This window comes from Bos javanicus, chromosome 1 (genome assembly GCF_032452875.1).
Source record: "Bos javanicus breed banteng chromosome 1, ARS-OSU_banteng_1.0, whole genome shotgun sequence".
In the NCBI taxonomy this organism is placed as follows: domain Eukaryota; kingdom Metazoa; phylum Chordata; class Mammalia; order Artiodactyla; family Bovidae; genus Bos; species Bos javanicus.
Window position 1 is genome coordinate 99,926,113 of NC_083868.1, and position 20,396 is coordinate 99,946,508.

A 20,396-nucleotide genomic window follows, 5' to 3' on the forward strand; every position below is an offset into this window, starting at 1 on the left:
GAGTAAGCGTCTTTACTTTCATGGCTGCAGTCACCATCTGCAGTGATTTTGGAGCCCCAAAAAGAAAGTCTGACACTGTTTTCCCATCTATTTCCCATGAAGTGATGGGACCAGATGCCATGATCTTTGTTTTCTGAATGTTGAGCTTTAAGCCAACTTTTTCACTCTCCACTTTCACTTTCATCAAGAGGCTTTTTAGTTCCACTTCACTTTCTGCCATAAGGGTGGTGTCATCTGCATATCTGAGGTTATTGATATTTCTCCCAGCAATCTTGATTCCAGCTTGTGTTTCTTCCAGTCCAGCGTTTCTCATGATGTACTCTGTGTATAAAGTTAAATAAGCAGGGTGACAAAATACAGCCTTGACGTACTCCTTGTCCTATTTGGAACCAGTCTGTTGTTCCATGTCCAGTTCTAACTGTTGCTTCCTGACTTTCATACAGATTTCTCAAGAGGTAGATCAGGTGGTCTGGTATTCCCATCTCTTTCAGAATTTCCCACAGTTTATTGTGATCCACACAGTCAAAGGCTTTGGCATAGTCAATAAAGCAGAAATAGATGTTTTTCTGGAACTCTCTTGCTTTTTCCATGATCCAGCAGATGTTGGCAATTTGATCTCTGGTTCCTCTGCCTTTTCTAAAACCAGCTTGAACATCAGGAAGTTCACGGTACATGTATTGCTGAAGCCTGGCTTGGAGAATTTTGAGCATTACTTTACTAGCATGTGAGATGAGTGCAATTGTGCGGTAGTTTGAGCAATCTTTGGCATTGCCTTTCTTTGGGATCGGAATGAAAACTGCCCTTTTCCAGTCCTGTGGCCACTGCTGAGTTTTCCAAAAGCATCAGACAAACCCAAATTGAAGGAGACTCTACCAAAAAAAACGGACAGGTGTTTCTTAAACCTGTCAAGGTCATCTAAAACAAGTAAAATCTGAGAAATTGTTTTATACCAGAGGAGACTAAGGGGTCAGAAAACTAAATGTAATGTGGGATCCTGGGACAGGAAAAGAGCAGTTAGAAAAACTGGGAAAATCCTAATAAAATACTACTAATAATGTACCAGTATTGATTTTGAAATTGTGACAAATGGTAATATAAGATGTTAACAATAGGGAAAATTGGGTGAAGGGGTTCCAAAACTCTCTACTATCTTTATAAATTTTCTGTAAATCTATAACTACTCTACAATGGAAATTTTACTTTTAAGCTCATTTAAGTTTGAGAGATAGTCAACTAGGACAGAGGAAAAGGAAGGAGGGAAATTAACATTTATTGAATACTATCATTTATTAGACACATCACTCAGCATTCATCCTTCTTACCTCCTTTAACACCACAGTAAGAATCACACGCAGAGCAGAAATTGAGGCTGAGAGAATAAGAAACATCTCAAGGTTCTATGAAAAAGTGAAAGTGTTGATCACTCAGTCGTGTCCAGCTCTGTGACCCTGGGGACTGTAGACTTCCAGGCTCCTCTGTCCATGGAATTCTCCAGATCAGAATACTGAAGTGGGTTGCCATTCCTTTCTCCAGGGACTCTTCCCAATCCAGGAATCAAATGTGTGTCTCCTGCATTGCAGGCAGATTCTTTACCATTTGAGCCACCAGAGAGGCCCCAAAGTTCTATAGCTGCTCAGTGTGTAACAAAATTGGGAATAAAGGTTAGAAGGGGGAGTAGTAATCACAAAGGGTTAAAGAATGCAAGGAAAGGAGGCAGAAGGAAGAGGGCAGTCCCTGTGACTCTCAACAATTTTGTGAAAATAGGGATGTTTTCTGACCAGACACTTCCCAAGAAAATAATAATTTTTGGCAACATGGCTTGTAGCTGTTAAGGCTGAGGTCTATGACAGTAAATGTTAAATATATTTGAAATCATTTCCTGTTTGCTGACTGGAATTATATACAACCATGTAATGGTTTCCCTTCCTGTGTTTTATTGATAAAAACTTTTTCTGTAAATTTAAGCTAATCTAAGGTTTTCATGTAGATTTTATATGACAAGTCTCAAAAATACTGAGTTATTTTTTTCTTTTTGCATTTTGGATACCATAAGTGAAGATGCAGGCATAACAATGGAGAAAAGAACTTTTGATCAATAACAGTAATTAGCCCATATAATTTACACATAGGGCAAGATAGTGTGCATTTCTGTGACATTTTCTTCTGAGGACGGGACCCTTGCTTAAACTGACTTCTCCTTCTCTGTGACTCTTCCTCTTTTATACCATCACCTGGCTAGGCCTTGTACTCAAAGGTGTAACTTGATTAGTGTAAACAAATGTCACTACTTAAGTCCACAGGACAGAGATTTTTTTTGTTGTTGTTAAAGGTATACATTTACAGCCAGAAAGTGTCTGTTCATCCTTTGTGGTTGATTTTTATTTCATCATAAATTATTTTCTTCCAGTGTCAGACCTTCAGAAGTCATAAACTTAGGTGTGAAATATATGGAAACACATGACCTTTACGATGGTGGAATTATACAAAAATCCTGCAGTAAGTTATCACTGTTGATATATTTTTATTATGTTATTATTTTATAGATTGTTATGAAGAAAACAAATAACTATGCTATGTGCCAGGAATATTGGTGGTGGTGGTTTAGTCGCTAAGTTGTGACCGACCCTTGCAACCCCCAATGGACTGTTCGCCAGACTTCTCTGTCCATGGGATTTCCCACGTAAGAATACTGGAGTAGGTTGCCATTTCCTTCCCCAGGGGATCTTCTTGACTCAGATTATACCAGGAATGTTGGTATTCCATAATAAATCTGAATAAGGTCTTGTGATCTCCATTGAATAAAGGGAAGACAAAGAGGCTCAGAGATATTAAGTGACTTGTCCAAGCCTTCACAATCAACAAGTGGAAGAAGTGTAAAGTCTAAGCCAGAAAACATGTGGAAAGTGCCCAGTATAGTTTCCAAAATAGAGTTGGCACTGAAATGTTAATTTTCTCCCCTAAATATTTAAAAGATAAAAATAAAACTAAAAGTTTTTTTTTTTTCTCAGAAAGTCCCAAATCACACAGAATAGTGTATTTTTTTTTTTAGTTTTGGCAGACCAGATAAAGAATTAATTAAAAAATTAATTAAAACAAAAAATTGTTATCATACTGAAGTGTATTATTTAGAAGAGTAGTGAGAATCATTCTGGAAGCTCCATCATATAACAAGAATATTTCACTCATTACAAATCTTTTGTCAACTTATGTCCAAGGGGGTGCTGCACTTTCATAGAGCAAATATGCTCATTTTTGTTGAAATTTTTGTTGTCAAAAGGTACATTATTATTTGTTAATAGTCAATGCATATTTATAAACTAATTTGCTCCATAGGGGTTTTGCCAAGATTACATGAAATAATTATATGTGAAACACTTTAGTGCTTGGCATATTATAAAAACTCAATACAATTTTATTACTAATATTATTAATTATTATTAGTATTATACCTTGGAACACAACTTTTGGAATGAAATATGTTTGAGTAGATGTCCAAGGTCTGCCATTTACCAATGATACTTTACAGGTTGTGAATATTTCTCCTTTGGTTTGACATACACTGGTTCCCAAAGTATGTTCCCTGGTCTACCAGAATTAGCATCACTGGAAACTTAGAAAGGTAAATTCTGGGGCCGTATGCCCACCTGCTGGAGAAGGAAATGACAACCCACTCCAATATTTCTGCCTTGAAAATCCTATGGACAGAGGAGCCTGGCGGGCTCAGTCCATCAGATTGCAAACAGTCGGACATGACTGAGCAACTAAGCATCCCCACCCAACTAAATTAGAAACAGGAGTGGTGCAAGTGGTTTATGCTTAAACAAGCCCCGCAGATGACTCTGATATCTGGTATAGTTTGAGAACCACTGACATAGCTTGTCTCTGAGTAGATGCTGGTTACAAGACAGCACAATGAAAAAGCACAGTTTTTACCCTAGAGCTAACAATCAAGAACACACAGAATCACATCTTTTTAATTAATTATTTTTTGGCTGAGCCATGGGGCATGTGGGGTCTTAGTTCCCCAACCTGGGATCCAACCCATGCCCCCTGCAGTGGAAGCATGAAGTCTTAACCATTGGCCTGCCAGGGAAGTCCCTAGGGTCATGACTTGAATTAAGTTTTTGTAGACTTCTATTCCATTTGCTAGGGGCTTCCTCAATGGCTTAGCAGGTAAAGAATCCACCTGCAATGCAGGAGATACAGGAGGTTTGGGTTTGAGCCCTGGTTGGGGAGATCCCCTGGAGAAGGAAATGGAGAAGGAAATACCCAGCCCAGTATTCCTGCCTGAAAAATCCCATGGACAGAGGAGCCTGGTGGGCTATGGTCCATGGGGTCATAAAAAGTCAGACATGTCTTAGCGACTAAGCACACAAGCATTCCATTATCCATTTATCCCATGAAGCAAAAAGAAAACTTTCCACTCTTCCTTCTCATTATCTCATCGTGTGAATCATAGATATAGTAACACAGCCCTGGTTTACATTATAGCAAAATGAAATTGTACCTGCATATTCAAAATTTTAGATATATTGTTAAATTAAATACTGAAAAATAGGTTTCACCTCACAAAGCCTGCAATTTTCTTGCAGAGAAACTGGGCTTTTTCCAAAATTGCAGAATACCCGTTTTCAAAGGAAGATCGCAAAAGAATACAAAATGAAAAATAAATGAGTGGGGAGTCTTGAGTTTCTTTTCGTCCCTTTGAATAAAAGGACCATGGCTTTATCTTGAACAGCTGTGTTTACAGGGTTTGCTGATCACTGCAGCTGTACCAGCTGAGTAACAGGAAGGTTAAATTTTTAAAAAAAGAAGTTAACTTGGAAATGTGCTAGCTCTTTCTGAGGAATTAATGATATTGTACTTTTTTTTTCCCATCCTCCCTTAAAACTTGCTGTTGTGAAGGCAGTTTTAGGTCATTAAGCATTGGAACGTTGAAAGAGCTACCTGAAGTGAATAAACCAGCTTTTCTTCTAGACCCTGAGAAATACTTTAGGGAAGGCCCAGAGGAGCAGTGTCCCCAAATTCCAGAGTTTCCATCACTTTCTGAAAGTAAGTCCTCAACCACTGTACACTTCGTCCTTTCTCCTCAGGAAACTCAACCAGTTAAGAAAACAAAATGGAGAGACATGAAGGGAACACATGTTCACCTTGTAGATGGCAGTGAAATGAAGTGTGGTTTGACTATTAAGATTTATAGCTTAGTTGCTGGTCAGTGCTCACAGAAAGGACAGCTAATGGGCTGAAATACACAAAAGGAATGTTTTTATTTTGCCACTTTTCTGAAGTCAGAAAGCCATAAACAATATGATTCTGCTATGAATAAGAACCTTTCCCCCCCAGTAATCTGAATTTTCAAATCTGATACCAGAGAAAGAGACATCCTAAGGCTGCTTCTGAACAGAATCTCTGCCAATCTGGGTTTGTTCTTTTCGTGTGAAACTCTATAAATGGCGGCTACTTAAAGTGTATTGTTTTAGAGCCTTCCAGCTGCAACACTAGGCTAATAGGATGAGAGGAAAAGAAAGCTTATCTTAGAACATAGAAGTGAATGGGCTCTGAACATTTGGAAACAAGATGTGCAAAAGAATGCTCTATTTTTTTTCAGATTGTTATAGGCTTCCAAGTTTCCAAGAATTTAAAGAGTAATTCTGTACAAACATCCTACCCGCAAAGAGGGGCACAACGGGAGTGCAGGCGATACAACCTGCTACTCAGCGAGGCACTCGGAAAGCATATGGACACCACAGGGAACTCATTTAAAATAATTAATGAAAAGAGACATTTTCAGCCTGTAGTAGTTAAAAGATCAGAACTGCACTCTAACCATCTGAGATCTGTGGTTTCTAAACTTTTCAAATCCTCTGCGATTGGGGTTCAACATCATCCTTGAGAAATAAGGAGGGAGGTGTTTATGCTTACACTTGAGGAAGTTTAAGCCTCTTGTCTCTGCTTGCTTCCCTATTACAGCTGGTCAAAATGTGTGTTTTTTTTGTTTTTGTTTTTGTTTTTTTTTAATTCCACTTGGAAGCAAGGTACAGCTGCCATTCCTCACCACGGTATTTCCACTCTAATTATTATCAGCTTCCTTTGCTTTTTCGCAGTTTCTCTTTTCTAAATCTAGCGTTTATTTGCTCTCAGGAGGATCATCTATGATACCTGCTCATTTCCTTTTAAAAACATGAATCCATAAATGGTAGGGCTTTAAATAACCTTTAGTTCATCCGACAGGGCTTTCAGTCTATCAGCCAATTGCTTTTTCCCCAGGATGATTCATTTTCAAGAATAAACATGGGAGGACTTATCTCATCCTGCTGAGTCACAGACGGAAGAGAATTTGGGGAACAGCGAGTAAGAAAAGATCCAGGGAGCCAGAACAAAGTGTAAAGGCAGTCCAGGCGTAGAACATGTACCCAGGAGGAAACCAAGATGGAGCAGAGTTAGAATTGAGGCAAGAGAAATAGGAGAGGGAGAATGCAGAAACCTGAGAGCCACGAAGTAGGAGAAAGAAATGATGAGCGCAGCAAATGACTCTTCTCAGATCTGGGAGCTCCTGTGTTTTTGAGGAGCCTTGCCGTCTGTGAGGTCGCACAGAGTCGGACACTACTGAAGTGATTTAGCAGCAGCAGCAGCAGCACATTCTGCAGCAGGAAAATTCTCCTTTGTTTTCAGACAACTGCTCCTCATGGGCAGGGAGGAAGTGTAAGGGAAGGTTGGGGTGAATGACTGGTTGGAAATACCAAAAGTGCAAAGAAGTACTTTGACAAGTACATTTTCAAAGTTCAAAGAGAATTTTTTCTCCCAGATATCTTAATATGTTTTCCTGTAATTTCCACACGATTTAAAAAAGATGCTTTCTTTCTTTTGCTTTTCTATTTTATTCTTCAGCTTTTCTTTCTTTGCTCCCTTCTAAATATTTCTACTCATCTGCTTTCTCGGCAAGGAAAACAGTTCCTTTTTGAAAAAGTTTCATCAACTTGAGAGAGACAGATATAAACTGCTGAGGGTGACCGAACACATGACGCATGACACCACAAATGGGTTCTGTACCAGGCAAGAAGGCAGATTAAGTCTGTGCTGTGTTGTGCTTATTTGCTCACTCATGCCCGACCCTTGGTGATCCCATGGACTGTAGCCCGGCAGGCTCTTCTGTCCATGGGATGGAACCTAGGGGTCGAACCCAGGTCTCCTGCATTGCAGGCAGATTCTTTACTGTCTGAGCCACCTGCCTGGGGCATAATGCTCCCCAGGTGGCATTAGTGGTAAAGAACCCACCTGCTAATACAAGAGATGTAAGAGAAGCAGGTTCGATCCCCGGGTCAGGAAGATCCCCTGAAGGAGAAAATGGCCAATCCACTCCAGTATTCTTGCCTGGAGAATCCCATGGATAGAGGAGCCTGGCAGGCTACAGTCCATGGGATCCCAAAGAGTTGGATATGACTGAGGTGACTTAGTACACATGGGGCATAAGAAGGAATTAGTTCAAATTTCCTCTGAGTAGTGGTGTTAGTTGCTCAGTAGTGTCCAATTCTTTGCGATCCCATGGACTATAGCCTGCCAGGCTCCTCTGTCCATGAGATGCTCCTGGCAAGAATACTGGAGTGGATTGCCATTCCTTTTTCCACAGAATCTTCCTGACCCAGAGATTGAACCCAGGTCTCCTGCATTGCAGGCAGATTCTTTAACATTTGAGCTACAGGGAAGACCCTGTGGACTTAAAATGGGTAGGAGTTCAAAGGGTGAGGAAGGACAAGAGGAAGTCTAGACCAAAGAAACGTAAGGAAATCAGGAGTGAAGTAGGGCAGACGTCCAAATGATTTCAAGCTGGCTGCAGTGGGTAACTCAGACAGTGTCATGGTGACTGAGTTTGACACAGATGAACAGAGTTGAGTTTGGAAGGTGTTGAGTTTGAGGTACTGGTGTGCTAGTTAGAAACAAAGGTCTGGAGAATGCTCCAGGATTGGACCATGCTCTGCATAATAATGGTCTTCAACTAGCTGATATAGAAATCATGTCTGCTCATGTGTGTATTTAGCCTCCCTGGTGAATACTGAATGCCTTCTCTGCTGGCACTTGTGCTGGATGGTGAAGGGACAGAGCTGACATGTAGAGGGACAGCCTTCAAAGTTCTTGATGATTAGTTGGGGAAATAGATAAGGAAACAAATCATTACATTGCAGGAAGGGGGACGTCTTCCAGGGCCCGAGAGTGGGCCTTGTCTAATACTCAGAAATGAATTGTCTGAGGAGACATGTGTGCTGACAAAGGAAGAGACTTTATTGGGAAGGTGTGCCCAGGTGGAGGGCAGGAGGGTAAGGGAACCCAGGAAGACGGCCTTGCCATTTGGCTCAAAGTGGTCTTATGGCAATGGGATTAATTTCCAGGTTGCCTCTGGCCAATCATTCTGACTCAAGGTCCTTCCTGGTGGCATATGCATCACTCAGCCAAGATGGATTCCAGTGGGAAGGATTCTTGGAGGGTGGAAGAATATATGGACTGGCATCTCCTTTAGACTGTCCCTGTTGATGGTGGTGTGTTGGTTCCGTGTTTCTTACCAGGACTTATGGTTATTATGGTGCTTGGCCTGGTGGGTGGTTTTAGTTAGTGTTTCCCCATTGCAATTATGTTTTACAGCAGAGGCTATAATAGCGATAAGCCCTGGGCACTGTGGGACCATATGGAGATTCATAGATGATTCTCCAGAGAAACCAGATCATGCCTGAGCTAGATAGTAAAAGTTAAATGTGATATTATTCAGATTAAAAAAAAAAGGAGTATATGTTTCTCGCAAAGGAGCAGTGTATGCAAGGGTAAGGTGGTATGAACAAGATGGATGGTGTGTGCTTAGGGAGCTATGTGTAGTCCCATTTAAATGGCTGGGTTCTAGAAGGAACATGAGAATTAAGGCTAGAGAGGCAAATGGAAGCCAAAGCATAGAGCACTCAGCTTGCTATGTTAAGGACTTTGGTATTTATTTTACCAGAAATGAGGAGACATTGGAATGTTTCAGTCAACTGTTCTGAATTATTCCATTTTATCTCTTCTATTAATTCTTCAGTTTTTATATCAGTTTGTGTTATCCTTTTAATGATTATTATAAAGGTTACAATACTCTTTCTTGTGTCCTTTAGTTCTTCTTGGGGTACTAGGCTTCCAACTGAGATTACTTTCTTTCATTCAGAACTTCCTGCAGTATTTCTTATAATGTCTGATGGGTCTGATGGTTAATCATTTTCCAGGCTTTTTGTTTCTGAAAGATGTCTTTATTTCATTTTGACTTTGAAAGGATATTTTCACTGGATTTAAAACTCTAGATAGCAGTATTTTTCAACTTTTTAAAGATACTATATCATTGCTTTCTTGCTCCCATAGTTCCTGTTTATAAAGTTCCACTCCTCATACTATTGTTACTTCTTTGAATGTAATATTTTTTTCTGACTGTTTTAAAGGTTTTTCTCTTTATCTTGGTTTTTAGCAGCTTTATCATGCTGGGCATAAATACACTTTTCTCTGTATCTATACTGCTTGGGGTTGATAGGAATTTTTGAGTGCATCTTTCTTCAATGTTGGATAATTCTCAGCTATTATCTTTATTTCTTTTCAATTACCACTTTCCAGTCCTGCTGGGATTGCAATTACACATATTTTGGACTTTAATTATATCACAAATGTTTCCTGTGTTCTTATATTTCCATTTTATTTTCCTCTCTGGGCTTCATTTTGGATGTGTTATATTGATTTATCTTTGCATTCACTAATCTTGTCTCCTCTGCAATTCTTTTAAACCTATGATATCAGTTTCCCATGTTAGATTATATATGTGTGTGTGTGTGTGTGTGTGTGTGTGTGTGTGTGCATATATACATATATTCAGTTCTAAAATGCCATTTGAATCTTATATATATATTCTAATTCTCAGTTGAAAATACTTATTACTTATGTTTTAAATTACTTTATGTCATCCATTTTGTCCAAATACTCTCTCTGTTTTCTTTAACATATTTATAATTTAAAGTCCTGGCCTGCTGACATCAATATCTGGATGATCCTTGGATCTGCTTCTAATATCTATTTTTCCTTTTTGGTTATTGGTCACATTTTATTTCTTTCTTGCAAGTTCTATAATTTTGTACATTTTCTGGTACAGTTTTTTTAATTGTATGACAGAAATTGTGTAAAAGTTCTATAGATAATGAAGTTAATGTTATTTTCTTTCCTTAGTTGGACGAAGAGCATGAAGTGTGGTTCGTGTTAATTCAGTTAGGAATTGAGTTCAGTCAGAGCCGGGTCATGGCTGCAGTTAGACTTTGTTCACTTTCAATTTCAAATGTTTGTTTAAGGCCTCTCACGTTAGTGTAGTTATTGTCTTCTAAGTACTGTAAGACTGCGGGAAATGTTAATCTGCCTCCCCAGTCCAATTCATGGTCTCCCACACCATCCAGCACTCAGATTAAGTCCTGTAGGGAACCCTGGGCACAGTTACAAAGTTCCTCTGGATTTCAGTCCATCACATCAACCCACACAGTCATCCAAAGCCTTCTGATTTTCCTTTCCCTTTAGAAAAGTCTCTTTGTCTGTGGCAAACTTGTTTCTTAGCAGTGCCTGGACAGGATTAATCCCCAGAGGGAAGGAAAGATTTGGCAATCTCAGCTCACCTGAGAAGGTTCTACCATCTCATGTATTTTAATTTGATAATCTTTGTTTCTACAGCCCTCTTATGGCTTTAAGAATATCATTTCTGTAATGTTTTTTTCCTTCTATCTAGTCCAATGAGAAGGATGACCTGCCGCTGCTTATATCCTACCCAGAAACAAAATTCCTTTTGAAATCTTTAAACAGGAAAATGCCATGTCCAGATTTGCATTTTAGAAAGCTTTCTGGAAACTGTGTGGTGGATACATTATAATGGGGCTAAACTGAAGGCAGTGGATGTATTACAGCTGTGGGAACTTGTGTGACATCAACTACCTGCTTTTCCATGTTCACTTTGCCTTTTACTAGTTTATATCTGGATAAATTACATAACCTACAAATTCTCAGTTTTCTCATCTGTTGAATGGGACCAGTGGTGCCTGGAGTTGTGTGGATTAATTTTAGCAGTGACTAGCCCATAATAAGCATAAATGGTAACTATTATTATTTTGAAGATAAGGAGACCCTGAAAGGAAGTAACTAATCTGAGAAGTGTTGCAGAGATAAATGAAAGGATTATGTGCCCTGGTGAGATGTTAAGACATGTATGATTGTCAGGTTTCTAGCCTGGATAACTGTGTCAATAAAAGAGGCAGTTATTGAGAGAGGACTTATAGGAGGAACAGATGGTGTAGAGTTAGTTTCAGACTATGTTGAGACAGAGGCACCTGTGGGTCATCAACCAAGGAAAGCTAGCACTTTTCCAAGAAACTGACTATAGTGGGGAGGAAAGATAAAGACCGATAACTGAGAAGCCACTATAAGTCAGGAGAATTACAGTCAAGGCATATTTTAGAATTAGTTTTATTTTTTAGTTCATTTTTTCTTCTGATTTTAGATAGAATATATGCACATTATAAAACACTGGCTAGTAAGAAGTAAAGAGATTCTAAAGAACACAGCAATAGGGGGTCTAAAGAGCAGCCACTACTTCCAGGCCTGAGTTAGATGGGGGAAGATGTGCACTAGGGCTGAGACCCAGACCTTGTAGGAGTGGGTTCATCCCTGTCTCACTGGATGGCAAGATGGCAGAGCTGCTGCAGGTGGAATTTGCAGAAATCTGTTATCAGATTCTCTCCCATCCACAGGGGGTGCAGAACTCACTGCAGAGCCATGAAGGGGGTGCAGGGGAGGCTGTCACAGGGAGGAATCACACTGGTGGCCTTCCCCTTGCCTCCTGGGGTATTATGGAAAGTCATTCACTGGATGGTGGCACACAGGTGGCACTCTGCTGCAGTCACCTGAGAGGGTGCCAAGGGAAGCTGCTGGTTCTGGAGAAGCCATACTTGCATAACAAGAGTCTGGAGCTGGAGAAGACACAAGAGGAGCTGGGTCCTTGGGAAGCCATGCTGTAGGTGTCTAGTGCTGGAGGAGCAGCCGTGTAGGAGGCTGGTGAGAGAAGCACCCACTTAGAGAGAAATCCAGTGTCCCTCTAGTGCCCTCTAGTGACAGAGCTCAGCATCATACCAGCTGTTAAAGTAGAGCATTTACAAGACTCTGGCCCATTATCACCCGGTGCTTAAGAACCTGCCTGCCAATGCAGGAGACCTAAGAGATGTGGGTCCTATCCCTGGGTCGGGAAGATCCCCTGGAGGAGGGCATGGCAACCCATTCCAGTATTCCTACCTGGAAAATCCCATGGACAGAGGAACCTTGAGGGCTACAGTTCAAGGGTGGCAAAGAGTCAGACACGGCTGAAGTGACTTAGCATGCAGGCACAGACCATTATCACACAGCAAGCAGTGAAGAGTGGAATGGGAACTGAGGAGCAAAACATTGGTAGTTGGCATAGTACCCTGTTCCTTGGCTATTCATGCTTTTTATTCCACTCCTGTCCTTCACATTATTTGGTAACCTTTGAAATCACAGCCATTATCCCTACTAAGTTATAAGGTGTCAATGGTTATGGTTGTCTTTTGAATAAAATCTGGAAGACTCAAAGCAATAAACATATAGTAAGGGCCAAATTTCTAGCGTAAGCATGGCTTCAAATCAAGACTATTTGCTATCTGTATGACCTTGATCAAGTCAATTAAACTCTCTATGCCTTAGTTTCTTCAACTAAAAATGGGCATCATATTTGTTACCCTCCCCATAATGTTGTCGTGAACATTAGGTGAAATAACCCATGTGAAGCCCTTAGCACAGAGCCTGTCACCTAATCAAAGTTTAATACATTTTCTTTATTGATGATATTATTATTCCACTAAATACCTCTATGACATAGGGATTATTATTGCCCCTATTTACTATATAAAGGGTCTCTGGCATAGGCTCCATGGCATAGAAGAAGAGTTTAAATAATTTATCTAGCTTTGCATAACCAGTAAAAGGTGGATTATAGTTGAGAAGAATCCATGTTATTCAGGCAGGTGTCCATGTTATTAATATTTCTAGATGCGGCCCCTCTTGTTCAAATTTCAAATGATGAAATCACAATCCCTGGGCAACCTATTCTTATGATGATTTATAAATCCAGCTATTTCACTTAATATTGCCTGTTTTTATCATTTTCATTTAAAATTGTTCATCTTCTTTTTCATAGGAGGTATTGAATTTAAAAATTACTAGTATAAAGGGCGCTTAAAAAAAACTCTTAAAAAAAATCTCAAAAAATCTTAAAAAAACTCAATCACCAATACAGTCCCCCCTCCACATTATCATTACAGAGTCTACCTTAAGTCTTTGCCCTGCATTTTACATACATTCTTGAAATCTCCATAATTACAGTGTTTGGAAGGTTATTTGGGGATTGTACGATGAGAGGCATTTTGCCAGACTTACTTTCAACACTCTAAACTATTATTTTGGAACTTGGGACAGTTTTCAAACACTTTGTAACCCCCAGGTGACTTTTTAATCTTACCTACTGGGTTTTTCAGTGTTCTTTTGTATTTTCTTTCTTTCCCTTTCAAGTTGAAACATCTTTCACAATCTCTCTTTAGCTTCCAAGTTGTTCCCTGTGGGTTCTCAAACAGCTTGAAACTCCTTTTTGATATGCTTTATTCAAAAAACTGGAAGCTACTTAGAAGTGGCTCTGGGTCAGATTTTGTCAATAAATTCCCCAGAAGTCATTCAAATTGTACCTATAATATCTTTAAAACTTCCAGGGTAGAAGAAATGCTGCATTAGTGATACCTCGGGCGAGTTGTTTTGTTGTTGTTGTTCTGTCAAAGACAAAATGCACAGGATAAAGTAAGAGATAACTGTATTCAAGCTATTGCAAGAGGAAGAACATTCATTAAAGAGGAATATCTCAACAAAGGAAGGGGGCTTGAGCTCTTACAGAGACAGGTCGAAGAATCTCAATGAATCCGAGTCTTATCAGACTTATGAGGAGGGTGGAGAAGGCCTTATCGCAGAAGGAGAGAGAAAAGAGTGGTCTTTTGTTGTCATCTGTTTCCAGAACATGAGAGAGTGTGACATTTCTTAACTGCCTCCATGTTCTGGTTTTACAGGATCCAGGTAAGGTTCAATGTTGTTAGCCACCTTACTTCTGTTCAAGATGAATGAATACCGCTCATTGTTGGACAACCCAGAGGTGATCATGAATTCTCTGGGTTGGGCAAAACAGTGTCTAAGAAGTCTCTCTTGGGGATTCTTGCCGGCATTGCTCCAGCAGAACCAGTTGAGCCCGATGTTAAGAGGGAGTGGCAAAGGTCAGTTGTTTCTAAGTCTGGGAGGTCCTGACAGCAAAGGAGAGCTGCAAGGCAGCCTAGAGACTTGGACTGTCAGGTTTTAGTTCTCAGTTTTAGACAGATGTAAGAGGAACTGAATAAGTTTGGAGGATTGTAGTCAGATACTGAAGAAAACTAGAACTGAAAAATTGGTTCAGTTCAGTTCAGTTCATTCGCTTAGTCGTGTCCGACTCTTTGCGACCCCATGAATTGCAGCACGCCAGGCCTCCCTGTCCATCACCAACTCCTGGAGTTCACTCAAACTCATGTCCATCGAGTCAGTGATGCCATCCAGCCATCTCATCCTCTGTCATCCCCTTTTCCTCCTGCCCCCAATCTCTCCCAGCATCAGAGTCTTTTCCAATGAGTCAACTCTTCGCATGAGGTGGCCAAAGTATTGGAGTTTCAGCTTCAGCATCAGTCCTTCCAATGAACACCCAATACCGATCTCCTTCAGAATGGACTGGTTGGATCTCCTTGCAGTCCAAGGGACTCTCAAGAGTCTTCTTCAACACCACAGTTCAAAAGTAGGGGTTAATAATTTGTACAAGATAATAGCCTCTGACACAACTTGCAGGTAGGGTACCAAAACTGGTGTTTTCAAGGAACAGGAGCAAGTCCGTTAAAACTCTATCAGATGAGACAGAGTTTGCATATCCATGCTGCTGCTGCTGCTAAGTCACTTCAGTCGTGTCCGACTCTGTGCGACCCCATAGATGGTAGCCCACCAGGATGCGCCGTCCCTGGGATTCTCCAGGCAAGAACACTGGAGTGGGTAGCCATTTCCTTCTCCAATGCATGAAAGTGAAAGGTGAAAGTGAAAGGTAAAATGAAGTTGCTCAGTCGTGTCCAACCCTCAGCGACCCCATGGACTGCAGCCTTCCAGGCTACTCCATCCATGGGATTTTCCAGGCAAGAGTACTGGAGTGGGGTGCCATTGCCTTCTCTGTTGCATATCCATGGCAACCTACAATTTACAAAGAGGGGGAAAATAGTTCCAAAATAGTGAACTCAGCTAGAATCTGCCTACTTAGAAGGATATGCTAGAGTCAATACTGTCAAATACTGGGTTTTCATTGCTCTCTATAGTTCTTAAACTATAGGTAAGACATATACATATAAAATCCACCCTGCTTTATAATATAATCTTAAATCTAATATCAATAAAGAAAAATAATCTGATATTATGGAAATCTTCTTACTTGAACAAATATTTAAGTAAGAAATAAGAGATTTCTACATGTTATTCATTCCAGGAAATTTTAGATAACTGAAGGTCCAGATTGAGCACAAAACTCAGAGACATCTTAGAAGGAAACAAAAAATCCTTCTTATTATATCTTTGCTTACATGATAGCACCATAAATTGAGTGCTACAAAATAGAAGTCATTAATGTGTGAAAAACATTTTTTAAAAGATTCAACAGATGGTTCACATCATATGTCATCAGGGAAACTCAAAGTAAAAAAGAACAATGAGCTATCACTATGCAGTCATTAGAATGGCCAAAATCTAGAACATTGACAGCACCAAATGCTGGTAAGGTTGTAGAGCAACCGACCAACTATCTTCCAAAGTGGCTGTACAATTTTGCATTCTCACCCCGGGGAAAGAAGCTAATCTGTGAGGTGCACACTGTGTGATTCCCATGACTCCTACTCTGTGAGATTCTGGAAAAGGCACTGTTGCTCATCTGATATATAGTTAGTCTTCAACCAGGGGGCAAAGGGGAGATCAGATGACAAAAGATTAACTTTGCTTTATTAAAATCAATGGATCATTTTATTTTCATGAAAATGTTTGAATAGCTTCATGACCACCACATTTTTCATTTTCATAATTTTAAAAACACCTTTTGGTTATCATTATTAACAAATCTTGTTGGGCAGCCAACTATAAAATAAAGTGATCAATGTATAATGTCATCATTTCCTGACTAGGAAGTAGAGACTGTAAATGTTTACTGATAACACTTGATGTTAATTTTTAAGAGCAGGTGTTATGGTTAGTGGGTGGATATACAGATTTGCGACATGGAAATCCACCCTTCTATTACCATAACAGAGTTCCTCGGGTCTCTGGAATGTAGGAATTTCAAAGCATGAGGAGTGCGCCTGCCCTTTACAAGCCTGGAGAATCTTCATTCATTTGTTCATTTATTCAACATATATATATATATATATATATATATATATATTTTTTTTTTTTTTTTTTTAACCATCTTCTAAATACCAGACACAATGCTGCATGCTAACGATGTATGGGATATAAAGGCAGACGTGGTCTGTGCACTTATTGAATTTATCACCTAGGAGCAATAACTAAATAACTGAATATAAGAAGGTACATTTGGATAGTGATATTGATAAAAGGCAGCTTACCAGGTGGTGCTAGTGGTAAAGAACCCACCTGCCAATGCAAGAGATGTAAGAGATGCGAGTTCGATCCCTGGGTTGGGAAGATTCTCTGGAGGAGGGTATGGTAACCCACCCTAGTATTCTTGGCTGAAAAATCCCATGGACAGAGGAGCCTGGCAGGCTACATAGGGTTGCAAAGAGTCAGACACGACCGAAGCGACTTAGCATGCATACATTAACAAATGGTATGAAGAAAACAAAGCAAGATAATGTGATGGGATGTGACTAGATGGAGCATCAGTGAAAGTTTCTTTGATTGTTCAGCTGAATCCTGAAAGATAAGAGGAAATAGTTCTTCAAACAATTGAGGGTAGAATATTCCAAGGATGGGAACAGAAGTGTAAAGCTACTGAGGTGGGGACAGTGTTGGTGTATTCTAGGGACAGAAATGTCAGTTTTGCCGGAGCAGAGTGAGAGAGATGCTTGTAGGGGGCATGAGGTGAGGGTGGAGTGGGTTAGGGATCAGGTCACATGGGGCCATGTAGCCTAGGCAATAAACCTGGGTTAATTTTAAATGTGAAGGAAGTCTTAGAAGGCTTAAAGATGGAATGTGACCCAATGAATCCAAATACATTGGCTGTTACTAACCCTTCTGTGTGAACCACTCGCCAAGATTACAAGTAAGTTGTTGGGCCCAAAGGACAAGAAGTTTGAGGCTTGAGGTTCTACATGACACCTATATGGGAACTTGAAGGTGCTTTAAGATAAGCTGTATGTTTGAATAAATATAAATTTTCTTTACAAGGAGTATCTGACAGATTCCAGTCATAAATCACAAGAACCTTGACAAACAGTCTATTTGTCTTCATAAGAACACTTCACCCTTCACAACTGTTCTGCCTTAAACAACACACTTTATGGCAAGTGTATCAGTCAGGGTTCAGGGAAGCCAAAGTAGCAGGACCATGTATCGAAATTTATGACAAGGAATCACCTTATGGGGTTGTGAGTCTGGTGCAGCAAGTCCAAGAAGAGTAGGGCTGAGTCAGAAAGGAATATTATGGGTAGATTGAGCATAGGCTAAAGCTGTCATCCACAGCAGTTAAAACAGGAAGAGCATGGAACTCGTGGGCACAAGAAGAAGCCTTTATCCAGTATGTTGGCATTTCTTTTCTCTCATAAGGAAGCCTCAGTCCTGCTTTTGAGGTCTTCTAACTGGCTAAGTCTGGCTTTCCCAAATTATCCAGGATAATCTCCCTACTAAGAGTCCATTGATTAGGGATTTTATATTGGCAAAATTCTTCAGAGATGCTGGGAGCCGGAGTGAGGACCTCCACCCATGGCAAAGGTCATGAGGAAGGAGGCTCAACATACACAAAGGCAGGATCGAGCCTCAGGAGTCCCCCTGGAAATTCTCGAGCATCTACACCCAAAACCAGAGTCTGCCTATTTTACTACTTTGTGCTCTCACCTACACCTCTGACTTTACGGGGGGCTGTCCCCCACCACCTCTTTCGGAGAAGGACTTAACTTAGAGCTCCAGCTAATAATAATTCCTGGGCGTGATAGGAGTGTTTCAATCTACAAACTCCTCTGAAGGTTTTCTAGCCTGCCTGACAGGCTTGTCTGGCCACATGTGATTGCTCACAGCCTCCCAACCGTGAGAGGCACGAGATGCTTTAAACCTTCTAAAAACAGGTTCTTTAGAGAAGTTAGAAAACTATTAGTGTAAGTATAGTGGGCTGATTAGAAATTGTATTGGTGAAGGGTTTTTCATTTGTTGAGACAATGTTTACTGCTAAATCTCTACATCCCCTGCCCTTATACACATTAATGAATATATAGAAGAAATAAGTATTAACCTTTGATATTAATCATGTTAGACCTTAAGCTAAGCAAATTCTTTCCTTAATTAAAACCCACTACACCTCACCCTATAGGAATGTAACTTTATCTGGTGCTTCGGAAGGTGGCATCTGTTTTAAGAATAATCACCCCTGGAGAAATAAGTGTTCTGGTTGACTGACTGCTGTCACAAGGAGAGGGTCATAAATTGTCAGCAGGCCCCCTGGCCAGAAGATGATGTAACACCCCTAAGACCTTTGTATACATCTGTATGAAGCACCTGACTTTAATAAAAGTCAGGACGGCTGACCTCGCATGACTTTTGTATAACATCTCAGTGTATAAAAACAGACCCTGGAAAAATAAAAAATGGGATCAGTTCCTCGAAAGACTGGTCTCCCCATGTCGTTCTTTCTCTCACCTTCTGGCTGAACCCCCATCTGGAACGTGGAGGCTCGTCAAGCCTACTAATTATGCCTGGGCTTCTAAGATCTGACCGGGGAGGCCTTAGTGTCTCCTCTCCTTCGGGAGAACGGGAGGACGCCTGCGGCCTACGTAGGTGACTTAAATTCCTTGCCTTGGAATTTTATTAGCTTTCCACGTAAACCAAGTTATTCAGACTCTTTTCTCCACTGAATTTTCCTGCTGAGCTATCCTCATTCTATTACTCTTTATATCTCTAATTAATATTTAATTAAAGCTATCGTATCCTGATCGCCGAAGCCGTCTCCCCTTCGAACTCCCTGGATCAGCCGGGGCTGGACCTCGACAGAGCAACACCTAGATTAGTGTTTGGATGAATAACTGAGAAGAGTCTTCAGAAGAGTCTGTGATGAAAACGAGTCATCAGAGCAAGGTTAAAGATATTCTTTTATAATCTTAAAGAGGTTCAATAAATGGATAATGGTTTCTTACATGTATCGTAATCCATGGCAGACTCACTCATATGCAAACATTATGCCATGAATCCAGCAGGTGTTACTCTGAATAGCGAGATGAATTGAGGACCATTATTCATTTGGAAGGTGTTAGGTTAATGACATGACTTTTGCCACATAAAGGAGTTAGTAAAGCTAATGTAGGTTAAGTTATATAAGTTTTATCCACAAACACCCCTGTGAATATTAGGAGTTACAATCACTATGGTGGCTCAGATGGTAAAGAATCCATCTGCAATGCAAGAGACTGGGGTTCAAGCCATGGGTCAGGAAGATCCCCTGGAGAAGGGAATGGCAACTCATTCCAGTATTCTTGCCTGGAAAATCCCATGGACAGATGAGCCTGGTGGGTTACAGTCCCTGGGAGTGCAAAGGGTTGGGCACAGTTGGGTGACTAACCCTTGCCTTACCTTATCACTTCATAGCAAATAGATAGGAAAAGTGTGAAAACGTCACAGATTTCATTTTCTTGGGCTCCAAAATCAATGTGGATGGTGACTGAAGCCACGAAATTAAGAGACGCTTGCTCCTTGGAAGAATAGCTGTGTCAAACTTAGTGTTTTAAGAAGCAGAGACATCACTTTGCTGACAAAGGTCAATATAATCAAAGCTATGGTTTTTCCAGTAGTCACGTATGGATGTGAAAGTTGGACTGTAAAGAAGGTTGCACGCCGAAGAATTGACACTTTTCAACTGTGGTGCTGGAGAAGGCTTTGAGAGTCCCTTGGACAGCAAGGAGATCAAACCAGTCAATCCTAAAGGAAATCAGTCCTGAATATTCATTGGAAGGACTGATGCTGAAGCTGAAGCTCCAATACTTTGGCCACCTGATGCGAAGAGCTGACTCACTGGAAAAGACCCTGATGCTGGGAAAAATTGAGGTCAA

The 20,396-nt window shown here is 40.4% G+C and overlaps 1 protein-coding gene across 2 annotated transcripts in view; it reads left to right on the forward strand.

The window, feature by feature from the left end:
• WDR49 (WD repeat domain 49) overlaps window positions 1–20,396 on the forward strand; it is a 169,329-nt gene that overhangs the window by 135,701 nt on the left and 13,232 nt on the right. Inside the window, exons 17-18 of one of the 2 annotated variants that reach the window (XM_061416711.1) lie at window positions 2,408–2,496; window positions 4,906–5,052. In XM_061416711.1, coding sequence (XP_061272695.1) covers window positions 2,408–2,496; window positions 4,906–5,052 — 236 coding nt within the window. Of the gene's footprint in view, window positions 1–2,407; window positions 2,497–4,905; window positions 9,008–20,396 lie in introns of those variants that run through there. The other variant, XM_061416703.1, reaches the window with a different exon arrangement.